At 37.6% G+C, this 22,024-nt stretch overlaps 1 protein-coding gene across 6 annotated transcripts in view; it reads left to right on the top strand.

The window, feature by feature from the left end:
* Positions 1-22,024, top strand: part of LOC106078874 (dipeptidyl peptidase 4-like) — a 172,797-nt gene that overhangs the window by 55,896 nt on the left and 94,877 nt on the right. For 2 of the 6 annotated variants that reach the window (XM_056013699.1, XM_056013697.1), the window contains exon 1: positions 8,399-8,718. The exons of 3 other annotated variants lie outside the window; for them this stretch is intronic. In XM_056013699.1, the coding sequence (XP_055869674.1) occupies positions 8,638-8,718 (81 nt within the window). In that variant the 5' untranslated portion in view covers positions 8,399-8,637. Of the gene's footprint in view, positions 1-8,398; positions 8,719-16,660; positions 17,041-22,024 lie in introns of those variants that run through there. One more of the 6 variants, XM_056013706.1, reaches the window with a different exon arrangement.

Genomic DNA, 22,024 nt, shown 5'->3' with positions numbered 1-22,024 from the left:
TTTACTTAGAACCTTAAGGCAATACGTAAATAACCTCTCCCATATACCCCTCCCCTCCCCGGTCCACAAAGGAGATTGGACCATGGCCGGCTTTAGGTAACTAGAGGCCCTAGGTGAAGTCAATTTGGTGGCCTCAAAAAAAAAATGAAAATAAATAATAAGTAGTGAACAAAAGTATGCAATTTATTTAAAACCTACCTGTATCTAAATGTAAGCCAATAACTAGCTTAGATTATAGAGCAACTGACACAAAACACAGATAAGGTCCCGTAATCTTCTTAAACGTATTCATGCAGATGTCTCATAAATTATAAACAAACCAGACTGGATACAACGTTTCGAGATGTCCACCAAAAGAAAGCAACAAGAGTCTTCTAACATAGGTAGTCTAATACAAGTGTATACGATTTTAGTCAAAGTAAAGACTTAGAGCTAAACTAGATGACATAAAAACAGAGCTCTGCTATGTTTAAAAATTGATCCAAGTTTGGCGATTGTTTTTCAAAAAAACGTTTTTTTATGTTAGTCCTCTGCGAGGCCCCCATCAATCGGAGGCCCTTGCCTAGTTTACCTATGCCTAAGGCCGGCCCTGATTGGACCATAGAGCTATGAGCCTGCTATAAGCATGAAAGTTTCGCTATATAAAAGCTTTTCAAAACAAAAAAAGGTATATGGACCAGTTCCAAAACTGTTCCCTTGTGGAACTAGGCACGAAAATAACATAGACACCGTACTTTAGCTGGGATATAATTCCAGGAGGGGAAAAAATATTGACGACGCCCCGGCATTGCTGTCTTTAGGGACCTTGTGATAGTGGAGTGAGAAGAAAGCTATAACTACGTTATGTAGGAGAACGAGGCTGATAAATGACAAAAAAATGTTCTCAACATAAATTAAAATAGTGCAGTGTGCGTATTTTCAAGACCAACAAAAAGTATGGGGGAGGGGAAGATTGTCATAAATGGAGGTAGTTCCATATAGAGAGAGATGGTTTGGCTTATCTGGTGTAATACATGTAATGAATAATTCAATCAGTGACACTCTGTCGTTGGGTTGTGGCTCCAGACAACTAGTAAATCTAATCAGCTGTAGGCGTATTAATCACTAAATGCCGAACATAAATAAAACTTGAACCAGATCTAATTACTTTTATTCGAAAAAAAAACAACATAAAGTTTATGACAATATTCACAAAGGTATACACCTTTTTTTTTCGCATTTTTACAAACAATAGTTTCAATTTTACAGTTGGCAACATTATCTACACGGTCCATCGTCCATTTATAGTTTTATAGTGTGCTCGTATTCTCGTGATATACCAAAGATAAACCAAATAATTGCTTAAATCCTAAAAATGAAGATTTGTATTTACTAAAATATGCATAGTAAATAATTTTATTTTTTTAACGGAGGAAAATTTAATCTACAAGTACTTTCTTTTATAGATATAAGTGGATTTTTTTAACATGTGGATTTTTCTGAAAGCTTACGAAAAAAGTACAGGGGCCTCCACATACCTAAGTCCGGCCTTTGGTGGGAGTGGTTTTGAAAAGACGCCTCTCGAATTAAGTCTTCGAACTGGTCTCGGGTTCACTCGATTGTCCCGGGTTCATACTCTGTCCGCTGCCATCCCCCGTCGTCCTGCGGGAGGTTTGGACTAGGAAGTTACATGTAATACAACCAACAAACATTTTGCTATTCAATGTTTAAAAAAAATAATTCTTATTAAATAGTCTTACCAAAGCAATTCATTTTCGTATAGTGAACCTAAAAAGTCATTGAGTCGTAGAACTTTCTGTAGTCTTGCCAGGTTCTGAAAATAAACTAATAATAGAATGGTACAAGACGAAAAAAATAGTGTCACTAATGTTTACACACACACACACACACACTGTCCAAATGTCTAAGTTTTAATATCTCTGCCTGGTATGACAATCTGAGCATTAAAAATAAACTTTATAGAATCCTAAATGCTGCTGGTAAAATCATTAGCATAAGGCAAACCCCATTTGGGCAGCTGTTTGAGACAAACATCCATAAAATCTAAAAAGATTCTAGAAATAAAAAATCTCCCTTTGGGTCAGGATTTTGTGATCTTATCATCACAAACGAGATTCAAGACACCGATAGCAGAGACAAACAGACACAAACACTCTTTTGTTGCCCTGGCCATGAAATCATTATATTAAAACAATCTGCTATAAACTTTTCGCATTATGAGTGAGTCTGGTGTGAATGTATATTTTGGTTTTCTATAATTGTAATGTTTAGCTTAGTGTAATAAACAAATTGTAAGACAAATTTCCTTATGGATAATAAAGATTATTATTATTATGTTAGAAATGAACGAGTAGTCATTCTCTGGCGCTGCCAGGGTCGAGTTTCGCTAAAGAGAAACAAAATTCATCGTAGTCCCTTTAACAGTTTCCACTGAGGAATTTTCTGGTGATGTGGCAGGTCTGCAGAAGTACCGCCCTCTGACAGGCAACGAAGATGTTCCTAGGAATGTTAAGGGCCTTGAAGGTGTCTGTGAGTTCAGTTGTTATTATCCCCTCGGTTGATATAACAATGGGGTATATTGTTATTTTGGACAATTTCCATAGACGCTTAATCTCCAAGCCTAGGTTCCCATATTTTCTCTGTTTTTCTATCTCAGTTTTTCTTAAATTTTGAGACAGTGGTACGGCGATATCGATAATGGTAGCGGTTTTTTCTTTTTTATCGATGAACAGCAGATCCGGGCGATTGAAATCTACCGTTTTGTCGGTCAGAATAGGCCTATCCCAGTACAGCAGATGTTCAGTAGACTCGAGAACCTCTTGCGGAGAGTATTTATAATAAGGGGGAGTGTCCTTACCGATCAATTTGTACGTCAAAGCCAGGTGTTGGTGTATTAACTTTGCAACTTGGTTATGGCGACCTAGGTAGGCTGATTCTGATAGGGCTGGACATCCTGCCATAATGTGTTCAATCGACTCGCCCACATTTCCACATTTTCGGCATTTGTCTACAACATTGAGTTTCAGGATATGCTTCTCGTAATTTTTTGTCCTGATTACTCTGTCCTGTATTGCTGTAACAAAGCCTTCTGTTTCAGGGTAGAGATGACCTGCTTTGAGCCATGTTAAGGAAGCAGCCTTGTCGATGTTGTCCCCATGTAATGAAGCCGGAAATTTTCCGTGGAGTGTTTTTTCTTCCCATTGGCGAATCTCATGCCCTACGTCGTCCAAACCGATATTGACATCAGCATTGTGTAGGTTCAGAGGGGTTGCATCGGAGTCGTATTTCCGTAGGAAGGAAACTAATTTGTTGCTGGAGGCGAGCAGTTTTGATCGTATTTTTAAAACTTGCATCTTACACAATTTGAAGATGTTCTGCAATCCACGACCCCCATCCTTCCTGGGCAGGTATAACCTTATGGTGGAGGACTTGGGGTGTAGGCATCGAAACTTGGTTAGTAATTTTCTAGTGAGTCTGTCAATGTCATGTAGGTCGGTGTCAGTCCATTTGATCACACCGAACGTGTAAAGGAGCACAGGGACGGCCCAGCTGTTAATTGCAGTGATGAGATTACTGCCAGACAGTTTGGTGTTGAGGATTTTATTAACTCTTTGCCTATATTTGCCAAGAAAGTCCTCTTTTAATTTCTTATGGTTTATCTTGGCATTCTGGTTTATTCCAAGATATTTATAAATAGAGGCGGAGTTCAATTCCTCGATGCCTTCAAATTCAATGTTGGTGTTCGTTGCCTTGCCCTTTTTAATGCTTATGATGCCACACTTGTCCAGGCCAAAAGACATACAGATATCGTCACTAAAGCATTTTACCGTTTTGATTAAGGTGTGTAATTTTTGCTCGGTTTCTGCATATAGCTTTAGATCATCCATCTATAATAAGTGGGACACACATTTTGTACATTTAGTGTCAACCCTAAAACCGTTTGTAGAGTCTTGGAGTAATGTAGATAGAGGATTAATCGCTAGGCAGAACCAGAGTGGAGATAGTGAGTCACCCTGGTATATACCTCTTCTTATGTGCACAGAACCTATTTTATCACGATTTAGGTGCAGGTTTATCTTCCAATTATCCATACAGACTTTCAATAGTTGTTTTATTCTTGGGTTGATTCTATGGATGTCCAGGGTTTTTAATAGCCAATCATGCGGAACTGAATCGAAAGCTTTTTTGTAGTCGATGTAACACATGTGTAAATTTCTCTTTCTTCTATTAGCTTGATGCAATATAATACCATCTATAGTTAGCTGTACTTTACAGCCCATCGACTCTTCAATGCAACCTTGTTGTTCATCTGCTAGTAGCTTATGGGCAGAACAAAATTTATACATTTTACTTTTTAAAAGTGAAGTTAATAGTTTATACACCACTGACAGACAAGTGATAGGGCGATAGTTTGAGGGTTGGTTCGGATCCCCTTTTTTGGGGAGAAGAGATGTTATCCCTTCAGTGAGTTCTAACAGCATTGAAGACGGTTCTGATATTAGCTCGTTAAAACTTGATGTTAGTGGTGCATGTACGGCTGTAAGTTTTTTCAGCCAAAAGTTGTGTATATTGTCCGGTCCAGGAGCAGTCCAGTTGTGGGTTTTCGAAATAGCTGCGGAGACTTCCTCAGCTGTGAAATCCTCATCAGGCATTTCTGGTATTAGGTTGTTTTTAGTTTGGATTTCCTCGATCCAGTCAGCCTGCACATTGTAATGTAGTGGGTCGGACCAAAGCGCCGCCCAGTAGTCGGTAAAGGAGCCGTGTTTAGTGCTATCAATGGTTTGAATTTTGTCAGCACCATTATCAGCTAGTTTACGGAAGAACTGTTTTCTCATGTGCTGAAATAAAGCGTTATGCTCCTTTCTTTTGGTGGTTTCGTTGTAGCGCTTTAACCTAGCTCCCTTTAGTTTAGCTTTCTGTCTCAGAGTATCTTTCAAACATAAGAGTCGTGCGTGGCTATCACAGTCCGTCAATTTGATTCCAGTTGTTCTTAGTATTGTCTTCATTTTGTTAAGTATTTTCGCGGAATGGTTGTTTCCCAGATATTGTCCAATTGTATCCATTTGGCTCCTCAGTTGATTAATATTGTCTTCAAGGCGCCTTTTCCATGCTGGCACATGTTGTTTTGGTCTTTGATTAATTGGGCCTAGCTCGAAGGTCTTTTGTCCAGAGAGCTCCTTGACAGCCACAGCGGCGCAGTATATAGCGAGGTGTGTCTCAAACAAGTTTCTTGGTGTTTCAAAATGGTTGGCTAAGACTTTATTTATTTCATTAATATATGTGTTTGTCTCTTTCTTGACGTTTAGCTTGGGGATACGAGGCCTAGAGTTAAGATTGGTGTTTTTATAACGGTCTATAAGATTAGAAAATTTTGAGTGTAGCTCATTGCTTATTGCCGATGTTGGGTCATTCTCTTGTTGGTTGGGTGTTCTACTAATGTCTTCGTTGGTCGGCTGTGTGGGCGTGTCGTTTATGTCTGAGATGAGCTCTTGTATATGAAGCTCATGACCTACTTCCCTTCTTATCACGTCAATTTCTGCAGGGGTCAAATAGCATTTTTTAATTATTACAGATCTTCTGTCTACAACATTCTGCTCTGTAAGGTTTAGATTAGGGTATAATTTGTTAAATTCCAGGGAGAGTTTTTGCCTATAACCTGGGAGAGGTTTATCATCACAAATGTTAACACGGAAGAACGATTTGATAATGTCTATATTCATTTCTCTCGTCCATTTGATCCTTTTGGCTCCTCTTGTTCTACCACCAACAGCACCTCTCAATTGTGTGGGGTGCGAGTCAGGGAGTAGACCGACCTCTTGTATATGGTCATGAGGTTGTGAATTACCCTCAGGAAACACTCGACTCATTGGTGAATAATAGTTACCGCCTAATTTATTTCATATTCATCGCTGTCCTGGAAGAAGCAATGGGTCCGTTCTATTTCCTCAAAATTCAAAAATGAAGATATTATTATTATTATTATTATTATTATTTAATATACTATAGTAAGCAATTCAATGTTTTTACTCAATTTATGTATTTTCTTATTAAAATAGAGAAGGCGCTGAGTGGTAAAGCGGGGTCCGGAGTTCGAGTCCTGGTGAAGACTGGGAATTTTAATTTCGGGATCTTTGGGCGCATCTGAGTCCACCAAGCTCTAATGGGTACCTGACATTAGTTGGGGAAAAGAAAAGGCGGTTGGTCGCTGTGCTGACCGCATGGCACCCTCGTTAACAGAGGGCCACAAAAACAGATGACCTTTATATCAACTTCCCTATAGATCACAATGTCTAAAAGGAGAACTTTACATTTTTAAAACTAAAATAGAGCCGCACTCCCCTCACTTCGGTAGAGGGGCTCATACATCTACCCGGCACCCCTCCACCCCCATTCCACCTGGATCTGCCAGTGTCAGGATTTAGTCGGCTTCACTCCATTTAGTCTGCCACGGAAAGATTTTCAAACTCCTTTCTTCCCCATTCTGTCAGGGAGTTTGAAAGTTATTTATCGCCCCTGAGAAGTAGCGTAGAGAGAAGCCGAATTTAGAAAGTGCTGCTAGTGTATGATTGTGTGTTTGTGTAATTTTTGTTGGTGTTTGCATCTATATGTTATTATTAATTGTTATAGTAGTAAGTCTTAGGTGGACAATTGTAGTCAAACTCAATTTCCATTAGTTTGGACCAATACAATTATCTTATCTTATCTATCCCGAGTTGAGAAGTGAGTGAATTGAATAAGTTTCGAACCTCTCGTTGATTCTATGCAATAAATCTCTCTCACCACTTGTAAGTTCTCTACGTCCCATGTAAGTAACACGATGTGTTGACGTGTGTTTGCTTGGGTCCTCACATACACTGACACACACACACTCAATGTAGCTATGTAAATCGTTAGCTGAAGGCAACATTTCTTAGTGTGTTCACTGGAGCGGAACAAGGGGAAGGGACAGCAGCAACAACATCATTTCTGTCATTTGAAACTTTTATATTAATTACACTTCTTGTCTTGTCCTAATCCAATCAAATCAAAGCTACAGATTAATACAAATTTAAGAAACATATTTTTTAAACAAATGAGAACGATGTCATAGATCCAATGTAAACTTAATTCCCTTAAGTATGTTGACATATTGATCCAGGAATAGAAAATCTGAGAAGGTTAAGGAACCAATCAAAAACAAGAATTTATTGGTCGACGTATTCGATTCGTTGGGTTACGGAAATTCCTTTTGAAATAAAAAGATGTCTGACATCAATAAGACAGCGTTTCAATTCATGCATTTTTCTACTGCAACTGTTTGCTTTGTTTTAGGTATTCTTTCTTGCCTTACAATTCATTATTGATATGTGTAGATCTATTGAAAGAAAACTTTGTATTGATCAAAAAAAGGAAGCGTGTAGCTAGAAAAAATAAAGACATATCCTAGAATAACGCAATCTCTGATATATAGTATTATCTATGTCAGTGTTTAACAAACCTTTCTCTAGCACTTAACACATTCTGAGTATTTAACAAAACAATTTTGAGAGAGATTAACTTACGTGGTGGCCAATTATTTCAGTAGTTCATGAAATAACTATTCAGGGTTCCGCGAAATACTATTTGGGAAGCACTGGTCTGTGTAAGCTAATAACTCACTCTCTGAAATAATCGTTCAGTTTCGATGTACGCTTTTCTTAATTGTATAGCATAACAGTGGACTATGTAGTCAGTAGTATAATCTATTTACACTCTTCCGAAATTTAGCTTTCTTAACAAGGCTGAAGTGTATACTACTTAAGCATAATAATAATATAATAATAATACAGTCAAATTTAAAGGTTAATTCAGATATAAGTGTTTAACTTGTAAATGTTATCAATACTTACAGTGAGGTGTAGACTGATTAGAAAATTAGTTGCTCTACTTATATATCTACTATTACAAAGTCACCGTGACACTTAATTTAAAATAACGTGTATTACATCAAAATTATTTGATATATGATTATGATTAGATTAGAGTTGATTAGGTTACATTAGATTAGATTACAGTTGATTAGATATATTTTTGTTTGTTTTTCAAAAACTTGTTTATCAAAAGTAATTCAACACTAAAGCTTGTAGAACGCCCCAACAAGACAGAAGCGTAATTTTAAATCTAGTTACAATAGATGAACAGATGAACGTATTATTTTGTTATATATGGTATAATATCGTTATATAAATACGTTTAGAAATAAATCCTGTTAATTGGACCAACCGGTTATCAGGAACACAAGGATCGTAGGCAGATGAACTGGATTCGGCTGTATTTGCTGTTACGGATATAAACAATGCGTGCATGTAGCAGTGAATGTTTCTAGCTTGTTTTCTGTGTGCTCAGCGCTATTTACTCTAGTGGAAAGGTGGTCTCCCCTGGTTCGACTGTTGTTTCTGAGCTATGGGAAGTGAGACATGTGTCGTACACCAATAGCATTTTATTTAGTTCAGTTTCATTTATTTAACAAAACGACTTCTGTGGGGGCTTTTTATTGTGTGTGTGTCGCCCCACGGGCTCGCCCCACGAGTTGCCTCCTTCTGTGAGGACCTGGAGCTCCCGATCGCCTCGCGTGCACGTGCGTAGGTTTAGGGATTAACTTGGAACTACTCGTCTTGAATGAGTGCAGTGAAGGATCGGAGATACACGCGAATGGACATGGACGAGGACACGGCAAGTCGACCTCTTACGGACGACCATGTAAGTTTTTTTTTCCTTGTTCCCTTTTCTTAAGACTTGAGCCTGATGTCCAAAGTTGGTGTCTACCATTTGGATTTATCGGTAATTCCCGCTACCGACACGCTTTACTGAACAAGTCAAATCGTGTGTAGTAGCCTAACTGTGTAGTGTGTACTTTGATTTGTTTATGAAATGTTGTTCTCATGTATGCGATTATAATTGATCCAAAATAGTTCAGTGTAGGGAAAAAAAAGTCAAATAGTTCTGGGCCTTGGCATTTCCTTATTTTGGGCTCTTGATTATTTCCGTCGTTCGGGCTTTTTGGGTATTTTCTTAGATCTTTTTTTTTTTACTATTTCCTTAGTTCGGGCTTTTGAGTATTTTCATAGTTCGGGCTTTTGAGTATTTCCTAAGTTCGGGCTTTTTGGGTATTTTCTTAGTTCGGGCTTTTGAGTATTTTCATAGTTCGGGCTTTTGAGTATTTTCTTACTTCGGGCTTTGAGTATTTCCTTAGTTCGAGTTTTCCTTTGTTCTGGCTTTTTGACATTCCTTAGTTCGGGACTCTAGGTATTTCCTTAGTTCGGTTTACTAGGGCAAAGTTTGCTCCTTGTAGTAATTGGGTCACTTAGTATCAACTTCAGCTTATCAATCAGTATCTAGAGCATGTTAACGACCGATACAATATCGGATACAACAGCATTTACAACATCAGTAGCATCGTCAGATACAGATACCAGAAACATCGAATACAATATTGGATAACAACATTAGATAAGTATTAGTTACATTAGCAGCTACATCAGATAGAATACAGTATTCTCTATCATATACATTATTAGATACAATACAATACACAATATTATATACATCATTAGCTACATCATCAGATTCAACACCATATATCTTATCAGGTACAACAGCAGCTACAGTATTAACTACAATACCATAGGTACCACCATATATGTTTAAAGACAAGCGGAATGTCAAGAAACAGGTGGATTGAGGAAGAGATGGTAGCGCTACGAAAACAACAACAATAACAACAGGCTTTATATCGTTCCATATCTCGCCTATTCTTTATCACTGAGACACCTCCCAACGGAATCGCCAGAATCATGTAAAATAAGGTTTAAAATAGCTCCCATACTATTTCAATAATAATTTCAATAATGAGTTTTCAGTTAGTTGAATGTTTGCCATTTTGATAAGTAGATTCGAACCTACGACTTTCAGTTTTGTTTATGTTATGAACTGTGGTCGTAGAAAATGAAAGTGGTGGAAACAAGTAAAAAAAAAAAACAATTTAAAAAAAATAAAATGCTTATAAAAGTCTTAAAACTGTAGTAAAAGTTTCTTTTTCAAACCTTGAGAGCTATAGGATAGACGGTGTAAAGGTCCTATGTATCTGTGGCCACAGCACAACAACAAACCGCCTTTACTTGTCTCCAACGAAAAGGTACCCATTAGAGATGAGTGGATTCTGAGGCGCCCTAAAGATCCCGAAATTAAAAATCCTAGTCTTCACCAGGATTTGAACCCTGGACCCCGTTCGAAAGCCATGCACTTTACCACTTATCCATCGCGCCATATATCTCAATACCGTAAGATTTATTACCCTTTTTCTATATCAAACAAAATTTTACCTTTTAACCACCAAATAATTGATGAATCGGTTAATTTTTTGAATTGATTCATGTTATGCTAGAGACAATGAATAATTGTGCAAAGTTTGAACTTGAGAGTTGAAAGTGGGAAGAATAACGTTTTACAAAATGTGTACAAGACACACAGACGGGTTGATTTGATTTAAGCTTTGCAAGCACATAGAATACATTAAAATTAGCTCTATAGTTATCCCAGTTACATATATTTGATGTTAGACAGGGGCTCTAAGTCATAATAACATCAATGATATAAATGGTATAGTTGTTTATGGTGTGCGTCTGTGCGCCCGAAAAGGCAAGCGTACAAAAAATGAAGATTGATTCGCGGCAAGGTGTCTGGTTTATTGTGGGCACCGCAGCAAGTTTAAATACGGAAGATTAATGGCCATGTCATGCACATTGTTGACAAACAGGACTCGTGAACGCCAGGGCAAACAAGCACACACGTGTTGGATAGCGAAGGGAAAAAAAACAACAACAACAAAAAACATTGTTCTGTGTTCATGTGTAGCGACATACAGTGACACATGGACATACACATTCGTGGCTCGTTCTTTTTGTTTCTTTTGTTTACTGACAATGGTTTGACGTTTAGCAGAGAATAGATCTTATGTTTAGCAGAGAATAGATCTTATGTTTAGCAGAGAATAGATCTGATGTTTAGCAGAGAATAGATCTTATGTTTAGCAGAGAATAGATCTGATGTTTAGCAGAGAATAGATCTGATGTTTAGCAGAGAATAGATCTTATGTTTAGCAGAGAATAGATCTGATGTTTAGCAGAGAATAGATCTGATGTTTAGCAGAGAATAGATCTGATGTTTAGCAGAGAATAGATCTTATGTTTAGCAGAGAATAGATCTGATGTTTAGCAGAGAATAGATCTTATGTATTAGCAGAGAATAGATCTGATGTTTAGCAGAGAATTGATCTTATGTTTAGCAGAGAATAGATCTTATGTTTAGCAGAGAATAGATCTGATGTTTAGCAGAGAATAGATCTGATGTTTAGCAGAGAATAGATCTGATGTTTAGCAGAGAATAGATCTTATGTTTAGCAGAGAATAGATCTGATGTTTAGCAGAGAATAGATCTGATGTTTAGCAGAGAATAGATCTTATGTTTAGCAGAGAATAGATCTTATGTTTAGCAGAGAATAGATCTTATGTTTAGCAGAGAATAGATCTGATGTTTAGCAGAGAATAGATCTTATGTTTAGCAGAGAATAGATCTGATGTTTAGCAGAGAATAGATCTTATGTTTAGCAGAGAATAGATCTGATGTTTAGCAGAGAATAGATCTGATGTTTAGCAGAGAATAGATCTGATGTTTAGCAGAGAATAGATCTTATGTTTAGCAGAGAATAGATCTGATGTTTAGCAGAGAATAGATCTTATGTTTAGCAGAGAATAGATCTGATGTTTAGCAGAGAATAGATCTTATGTTTAGCAGAGAATAGATCTGATGTTTAGCAGAGAATAGATCTTATGTTTAGCAGAGAATAGATCTTATGTTTAGCAGAGAATAGATCTGATGTTTAGCAGAGAATAGATCTTATGTTTAGCAGAGAATAGATCTGATGTTTAGCAGAGAATAGATCTTATGTTTAGCAGAGAATAGATCTGATGTTTAGCAGAGAATAGATCTTATGTTTAGCAGAGAATAGATCTTATGTTTAGCAGAGAATAGATCTTATGGAGGAGCGAAATACACGCCAGACATCCAAAAAGTACTTACTTACTTAGACTTAGGTCCTCCCGCGCCGTTCGGCGCATTGGGCGGCAAGCTGTCTCCATAATGATCTGTCACTGGCAATGTCTGAAGCCTCTTCCCATCTGGTGTCCACTGTTCTGAGGTCCTCCATGAAGGTGTGTCGCCAGGTAATACGAGGACGTCCCTGTTTGCGCTTTCCTCGTTTTGGCTTCCATGTTATCGCAACTCTTGGTGTGCGTAATTCATTTTGACGTAGAACATGTCCCGCAAACCTCATGCGACGCTCAGTCACAACCTCACTAAGTGTTCGACTCCCAGTTCGGCAAAGGATTTCCTTGTTTGAGATCCGGTCTGTGTATCTGACTCTTAAAATCCGTCTCAGCCATCTCTGTTGAGCCACATTTAGTCTTTTCTCAATTTTGACAGATGACTTCCACGTCTCACATGCATATGTAGCAGTTGGAATGACGATTGTGTTGAGAAGGTGTATTTTTGTCTCGAGTCCAATGGCTTGGCTAGTCCAAATAGGCTGCAGCCTTTGGAAAATGCTCCCTGCCTTTCCTATTCGGCACGCTACATCATGGTAAGCGTCTCCATCATTTGTTATGATGCTGCCAAGGTACGTGAACTTGTCCAGCTCTTCAAGCTTTGACTCGCCAAGTCTGACGGGGACACCCTTTGCCTTATATCCCACTCGCATAATTTTAGTCTTATCCAAGTTTATGCGGAGGCCAATTTTGGGTGCCTCTCTGTCTAGGCTCTCCGTCATTTCTTGAATGCATTTATTTGTAGCCCCGAGTAGTGCAACATCATCAGCAAAGTCCAAGTCCGTCAATCGGAGTTGTTCATGCCATGGAATACCAAAGGCAGTCTGGTTCATTGCTCTCCTCATTATGTAGTCGATGGCTAGGAGGAAAAGGAAGGGAGATAAGATGCACCCCTGTCTCACACCTGTCTCGATTGTAAAAAACTCTGTTGTTCCCTCTTCTGTTTTAATGCAGCAACTAGACTGACTGTAAAGGTGTCGTAGGATCTGGACGAATTTTTCTGGTATACCGTATTCTCTAACTATTTTCCATAGTGATTCTCGGTGGACACTATCAAACGCTTTTTTGAAGTCCACGAAACTGATCGTTAGCCGTTGTTGGTACTCAAAACTTTGTTCTATGATATTTCGTAAAACGAAAATCTGCTCTGTACATGATCTGCCTCTTCGGAAACCTGCTTGTTCTTCTCTGAGCCTTTCATCTACAGACTGTTGAAGCCGTCTCAACAAAACAGTGCTGAAAACTTTGCCTGGGACAGAGAGGAGAGTAATGCCCCTCCAGTTGTTACAGTCTGCCAAGTTGCCCTTTTTTGGAAGCTTTACAATCACTCCCTTTTGCCAGTCCTCTGGGACTTTTGAAGTTCGCCAACAGAGATTTAAGAGATCAGTCATTCTGTTAACAATGTACAAAAAGTACAATAACACAAAATAAATATATAAATAAAATTATTTTTCTTTCAGATTAAAGCTTATATAAGGGAAAGAAACGTACAATTACTGATATATCTCTCAATGCTGCAATAGTTATCTCCCTTCTTCTAGACACAAATAATCACTTACCACTAAATAATTAACAAATTGTTCAATATTTTCGATTGATTCATCTGTTGTCATCAACAATAAATAATTGTGCAAAGTTGATCTGAGAATGACAAGTGGGAGAGATAGCGTGTATAAGATTTGTAGAAAAAAAATTGAAAAAGAGAAGAAGCTACAGAGTCATGTGATCGGTTTTAAGAGCAGGGATACTTCTTATCCTCTTGATTATGGCTATTTGGCACATAGGTCCTCTTCTTAACTAGTCAGTCCTTAATGCTGAGCTGTCGGCTGTTTTGTTATTAAATTCTATTTCTTGTATATTAAAAAAATAATGTATAAAAAAAAACTTGAAAAAATCAACTTGTACTTTATGAAGCATCATTTCCTACTTCATTTTGTTTTGTTTTGTTGCTTCATTGTTGCTAGAAGTTTTTCCAAGTGCAGCAAATCATTTGACAATGGCATGTGGAGTGAAACATCAGGGGTACATAAAAAGAAAACGGTAGGCCGTGGTAAAGAAAACGTAGGCCGAATTAACGAAACATAGGTCGAATTAACAAAAACGTAGGTCGAATTAACAAAACGTAGGCCGAATTACCAAAAACGTAGGTCGAATTAACAAAAACGTTGGCCGAATTAACAAAACGTAGGTCGAATTAACAAAACGTAGGTCGAATTAACAAAACGTAGGTCGAATTAACAAAACGTAGGTCGAATTAACAAAACGTAGGTCGAATTAACAAAAACGTTGGCCGAATTAACAAAACGTAGGTCGAATTAACAAAACGTAGGTCGAATTAACAAAACGTAGGTCGAATTAACAAAACGTAGGTCGAATTAACAAAAACGTTGGCCGAATTAACAAAACGTAGGTCGAATTAACAAAACGTAGGCCGAATTAACAAAACGTAGGCCGAATTAACAAAAACGTAGACAGAATTAACAAAAACGTAAGTCGAGTTAACAAAAACGTAGGCCGAATTAACAAAAACGTAGGTCGAATTAACAAAAACGTAGGCCGAATTAACAAAAAATTTGGCCGAATTAACAAAAACGTTGGCCGAATTAACAAAAACGTTGGCCAAATTACATTTTGAGTTGGTGTTATTTTCAACAATGAAGAGAATGTAAACTAAAGTAGGAATTAGTGAAACAAAATTAGAAAATAAAGTTTAAAATAAAAACGAAATAATAATGCCAATAACACATAGTGCTGTAGTATGAAATCAGTAAAGAGAGATAATCTAAACAATTATCAGTACATAGTTTCACTAAAAAGAGCATGATATAAATAATTAATAATAAAAATAATAACAACAAATAAAAAAAAACATAAAATATACACAATTGAAGGTACTAACAATTGAAAATTGATTTAAATTTCTTTTTAGATCATAGTAATTTTGTTTTTAAATATCACTTTACTTGTTGGCTTGTTATAATACAAGAATGAATATTAAGGGTTAATTTCTCACGCTAAAAAACACAGTACATATGATTCATAAAAGACATTGGTTAATATGCATGACTAAATGCACGACGCGTAGGACGTAATCATCTTCTTTTTTGAAGTAACGTCTGTATTATATAAGATAAGATAAGAAAAAAAACACCTAAAAATAGAAGGCAAACATGAATTTTATTTATTAATCTGTAATGGTGATCCTGTTTTGAATTTTCTTATAGGGATGCGGCCTTTGCATGTGATACCTAGGATCCTTCTATAGCATCTCAATTCCATGTTTAGAACTCTTCTCTCTAATTCTGAATTTAGTGTCCAAGATTCCCAGGCCTTCAAGAAGTTCACCATGACCAAGGAGAGCATTTTTTTGTTTTGAGGGTATGACAGTTTTTGTGAAGAGCCTCGTGATTTATAATTCCGGTCGTAGCCGGTGGCTAAAATGTGATTTTTACTATTACATCCACTTAGAACACTAGTTTGAATGATAAGTTACCAGAACCCTAGAAGAGAGATAAGGGATGACAGAGACATTTCCAATAAGACTCTGAGAATGACAATAAAAAGGTAAAGAGGTGGTGAAGATAAAACCCTCCTGAAACCAGGGAACTGTTAATGCAACCTTACCCTTTAACCCCTGTTATTGAAATGGTGACTCTGAACGAAAACAGTACGGAAGAACAAAAACACCATTTTTACAAAACTTAAATCAAGTCTGTCTGTCTGTCCGTCTGTCTGATAAAATGTTTTACACGTTATTTCTCCCACACCCAATCTCGAATCAAGCTGGAAATTTGCATAATTATTTCTTTTACCTGAAAAAAAAAGAGAAACATTGAAACAAAAAACCAAGTTAGTTAATTAACTATTGGTACTTAATTATTTTGTTTAGTATCTCGAACAAGGGAAAGAAATTCTACTTGACTGGTGTGGTGGTATAAGTTATACCATGTAGGTCGCAGCTTTAAAGTTTGAAGCTAACAATAAATAACTATAAAAACCTATTTTAATAAGTGATTCACTGACGTAGTGGTTAGAGTATTGGCCTGAGGAGGCCTAAGCCCTTTAGTTCGAATTCAGGTCGTTCACCTTTTTTTTTTTCATAAATGCTTTTAAAAAGCGATCCCCCAGATACGGATTTCTTTCTTTCCCTATCCTTTTCCAACTGGTCTAGGCAAGTGAGAGGATTAGAGCGTAGTGAGAAAGCTAACAGCATGAAATTGCGCTAAACAAAAACAATTGGTAGAACTATTTGTAATCGCACAGATTTAATATTGTTACTCTAGGTCTATTACAAATTTAATTTCATGTCTGATCCAAACTATTTGCTACAAGTACATTTAATACAAGATTTGTTTTTGTTTGTTTTTTTAAATTATTTTTAAAATGTTTTCTTAGGTCTTTTTTTTTCACATTGTTCAGTTCAGACGGTTACATTTTTTTATTCGGGGTGTACATCATTTACATGCATAGAGATGTGTGTCTATGTGACTGCGTGTAATGGATGTGTATATATGTAGTCACATAGACACACATCTCTATGCACGTACACACACATCCAAATCAAGGTAAGTCACGTCCAGCTGTGACCAGCCGCTCAACGTTCGTTTGTCACTTTCCAGGTCCGCGTTCACTTGTATAACTTACGGATCTTGAACTAAGGTCACGCGAACCCTTCCACAAATGACGTCTAAGGCGGTCGACACAGTAAAACGTTATATCGGGTCATACAGTATGGTGACTGTGATGAACAAAGCTCCATGTCACTGAACCAATCCTTGTGCTCTATAGTGGAATGTTTTTTCTTCTCACGTAAAACAAAGATTTTACCCTTTTTGCCTTTAGTTTTAATGCCGCTATTTTTTTTTTAATTCTCTATGCAAATTTCGAAAGGCAAATCTAATATTATTAAATGGCCACATTTGTAAGTACACAATTTAGTATGTGTTGCTCGCATGGAAGTATAATGATATATTATAAATACTCTCATGCTTGTTTAGTGTGAATGAGTCATACACCTATACGCGTATCGTATGCATATACCTTAGTGCTAACACACAAGCACTCATATACACACGCATATAAAAAAAAAGGGTTATTTCTATTTGCTTATTATGCACTTTACGTGAAATGATTAATGATCTCATTCTGTTATCAGCCATTGGACAAGAAATATGTCAATTAATTTCATTTTTTAGAAATGGAGACTCCACTTACGAAGATCTCCCATAAAGTAACAGCACTCTAGTTCTAAAAGCAAGAATGAAAGAAGTATTGCTTCATTCAGCCACAGATAAGGTAGAGTCTAGTAAACAACATGGCATAAGAAATTAAAACCCGCGGCATAACTCACAAATAAAGTACCATTAAAATGCTTTCAAGATAAAGCAAACATTAAGTAAATTTGTTGTTTTTTGAGCTATGTACATTTTCCATCGGGCACAATTAGACCTAAAGCCGGCCCGTGGCTTGCCAAAGACGCCGGCATTAGCCTCCTCGTTCCTTAATAATATAGAGCCGAGGATACACCGTGAGAGAACTTTGGTCTTATGACCTTTCTCTAATAACAGGTGTTTAACTTATGGCGCGATGACCTTTTTAAATAGTAGGGGATTTTACCTTAAGGACTATGTATTTTACCTGTAGTCCCCGTACCGACAGAGACCGTGGCCTGTCTTTATATATGTAAGTTAATACGTTGTGCTGCAATGTCTAGTAAGCCAACGTTACTGTTTATGTTTTAGTTCACCTGGTATCAACATCCGTTAGAAAACTTGAACACTTATGCAGTGGCGTCGCTAAGGGTTGTGTTGGGCACGTGACAAATCATCACTTGGTGACATTATCATGAAAAATAAAACTACTTTTTTCTTTTCTTTTTGTTTCTTTTCCAGTTTTTAGAAAACCTAAATTTGAAAAAAAAAAAAAAAAAAAACAATAGTGCAAATTATTTTAATTATAAGAATTTTTTTTTAAACAGAATGATAAAAAGATAAGACGATAAGATATATTAAGGAGGATTACATTGCTTCACGTAACTACACCGACCCGGTTGTGACTTGCAAATTTCGCCACAACTTTTTCAAAGCCATTGTCTATCATAGGGTCTATTTAAATTCTGTTATCACAGTCTGCGTCTTTGGCAGGTGATTTTTTCTTGGTCTCAAATCTGTGACCCGCGAAGTTTCGTCTAAGCCTTCAGCTGTCTCGTTCAGAAGCCATTCGCTACATTGAATGTGCGATGTTACTAAGAGGTTTATGCAGCTAGTGGACTGCTAAGGGGTCGGGGTATAGTTAAATTAGTTACCTTTCCCAGCCCCAATGACTTCAGTGACTCGGCCACTTTTACTAACTCGTTGGTTCAAAAGTTGGCAGGAAAAAGACAGGTAGCTGAAAGTCTGAGTGTCGCGCTGATAACGCGAATATCGTGGTTCAATCCCTCAAACTGGCCAGACCCGATTCAATATCATCAGATTCGATTCAATCCAACACAATTCAATATCATCAGATTCGATCCAATCCGACCCAATTCAATATCATCAGAATCGATCAAATTCGACCCAATTCAATATCATCAGGTTCGATCCAATCCGACCCAATTTAATATCATAAGAATCGATTTTATCCGACCCGATTCAATATCATCAGAATCGATCAAATCCGACCCAATCCAATATCATCAGAATCGATCAAATCCGACCCAATTCAATATCTTCAGATTCGATCCAATCCGTTTATTATACGGTCCGATCTGATTCGCTATTTGACATCTGTCGTAGACTGAACCAAATGTTCTTGCCATTGTCGTGTGCACACTTCATGGAGAGGATCTTTTCACTTCCTGTACAGATACATTAATACATCTCGAGGGAAAATTAAATATGTAGGTCAAACAAAAATGATCAATGGAAGGTCAAATATCTCAATATCAGATCCGAGACTAGTTCAGCTTCATCTTGTAAGATTTGTTTTTTTTTGTTTAAAAAAAACAACTTGGTTTCATATTGCTTCTTTGTATTGTACAAGTCCACACACACACAAGCACACACACACACACACAAATCTTACGGAACATACAAACTTCAAAATCTCTTTTAGTTTCTTATATTGCCTGACTTAGTTAAGTTCCCCTTTCAGACCTTGCGATCTTTGGCCAAATGTTAACGAGCAGGGTGTCATGTAGTCAGCACAACGACCAACCGCCTTTTCTTTCCCCAGCTAAAGTCAAGTACCCATTAAGGTTGGGTGGACTCAGGGGCGCCCTTCTTCTTCATCTGCTTCTAGCCAGCTTTTTACTGCTGAGCTGTCAGCTCTTTTGCAGACCGTGCCAAGGAAAAATAGTGTGCAGTTTTCTTCAGTTGTTTAGCACTGCCGTACATGGTGTTGGTTATGTTGGGCTGGAGTGGTAGTAGGGTCTGCCTAAGGTGTATTAGGAAGGGGACATTCAAAGAGGATGTGGTTTACGGTTTCATAAAGGTGAGCGCAGTGTCTACAAAGGGGAGTTGTGTGGAATGTATTTTGTTAAGATGGTAATTTAACAGAGGCGCGTGTCCTGTCCTTAGTTGGAAGATTGTAGATTGCTCTTTGCGGGGGAGGAAGTTAATACTGTCCAGTTTCTTAGGCATGTTCATTTCTTTGTACATGGCTCTGCCTGTGTTTCCTATTGCCCATTGGTTGAGCCACTCCTCTTTGTGATTGTTGAATAACATTTACCTTAGGGTGAGGTAGTTAACAGGTCAATCTGGTTGTTCCATAGATGATCCTGCCTTTGAAAGCTTATCTACCCTTTCATTTCCCATGACGCCAATGTGTCCAGGGATCCACTAAAAATCCCGAAATTCAAAATCCAAGTTTTGACCGAGATTCGAACCCATGAATCCAGGTTCGGATGCCAAGCGCTTAATCACTCAGCCACCGTGTCGTCTTACTTGTGCAAGATTTTTTTTTATCTCTTAACTTTTTTTCAGCCTCTTAGTCTTGTTCGGCCGCACACCCCAAAAACCAGGGCCTGCCATTCACTCTTTACGCTAATAAGTCCTTTGGCGTCGGACAGACTATTTAAGTTATTACATTATGTAAAATAAAAATTTGATGACTAAGCATCTGCCGAGTTTTACATTCGAGATCACCTCATGATGACGTAAATCTGAACAGTTTTACATATACTGGATGTCCACGGAGTTGTTAGGGTAACCAGCCGTTGTAGCTTATAAAAACCTTTTTGGCTCCTATAAACAGGGGCAGTAACTGCTTTCATTTTGTTCGTACGCTTGAGTATGATTACCTCTCTTGGTTTGAATAAAATATTGCGTAATTTACATGAGTCACACAGTACGTGCGTCGTGTTAGGGTCAGACATATCTCTCTCCACACACACATACACACTGTTGCCCCTGAAATCAAGTTTTCTCAAGTGACACATTTCGGTTATAATTTGCATTGATAATAATAATGCCTCCTAGTGCGGACCGAGTCACCCCAATTTGGCCCTTCTTAATGACGTCACCCAGTCATATCTCTTAAACACATGTTTCTTATCACTCAGAAAGATATACTAATTTTTGCTGTCTTCTAATTATTGTTAGGAATAAAATAACACCCTCTTGTTGTTGGGTCGTTCGTTGTGTTGTTGCCCCAGACAGCTAGTCCAAGAAACCCCCCTGGCCCCCTGGCTTTATAAAGAAACTTAAATCCATTTTAAAAAAAACAACACATTTATTTAAAACAATAACTTAGTCCTTCTGTCTGTCTGTCCTTCTGTATGTAAGTCCTTCTGTCTGTCTGTTCTTCTGTCTGTCTGGTAAAAAGTTGGTGCGCGTTATTTCCCCTACTCCCAATCACGGACCAAGCTGAAAATTGAGACAATTTCTTTTACCTGACAAAACAAGAATTCATTTAAAAAAAAAATCTATTAGTTAATTAACTATTGGTAATTAATTATTGTGTTTGGTATATCGAACAAGGGAAAGAAATTGTACTTGACTACTGTGGTGGTATAAGTTGAATATAACCATCTATTTTTACAAGCACCTCCTTGGCACGATGGTGCGCATTTCTATATAAGGAGGCGTTAGCCGTTGAGTTCGAATTCAGGCAGTCCACTTTTTTTTTTATATAAATGCATTTAAAAAGTGAACATCCAGATATCCCCCCTCTTTCTCCTCCCACCCCCCTCCAACTGGTCTAGACAAGTGTCAGGATCATAGCGTAGTGAGAAAGCTTAAGATTGCACAAAACAAAAACAATTTGTATAAATAGTTCTGATTATTTATTATTGTTAGTCTAGTTGTATTACAGATTGTATGACATGACTGATCAAAAGTAATCAATACAACTACGCTGAACATAAGCTTTTCTTTTAATGAAAAAAAAATATTTTTCTTTACTTGTTTTTAAACGATGATTACCCGAAATACGGCCAGCGTGTCAGAAAAACAGCACGTGATAGAGTGCTAACCGGCCCGTCGAAATATCGGAACAAAGTGTAGATAATCAACAATCAGCTTGTTAAAAAAAAGTAAAGGCAAATTTTTTCCCCCTATTTTTTTAGGTTTAATCCTATTTGGTCAAATAAACAAAAAAAAATTTCAATGACATTTTAAATTGATTCTCATGCTCTAGAACAGCGGTTCTCAACCTTTTAGTCTCGGCGACCCCTTTTTACAATCCCCCACTCTGCCGCGACCCCCCCTTCCCCGCACACACACACAGCAATAGAAGAGTAGATAATAACTATCCATTTTTTGGAGGGTCTTAGGCGACCCCTGGCAAATCTCCAATCGACCCCCAAAGGGGTCGCGATCCATAGGTTGAGAACCCCTGCTCTAGAAGAATGAGTTGCTTCCCTTTAGAAGTACTTTTAAAGCTGAAGCAGACTTTATGACATCCCTGCTTCATTTTTCCAGCGA

The sequence above is a fragment of the Biomphalaria glabrata genome, chromosome 16 (assembly GCF_947242115.1).
Source record: "Biomphalaria glabrata chromosome 16, xgBioGlab47.1, whole genome shotgun sequence".
NCBI classification, from domain to species: domain Eukaryota; kingdom Metazoa; phylum Mollusca; class Gastropoda; family Planorbidae; genus Biomphalaria; species Biomphalaria glabrata.
Note: the sequence above shows the minus strand (reverse complement) of the source record. Positions and strands in the feature narration are given on the sequence as shown.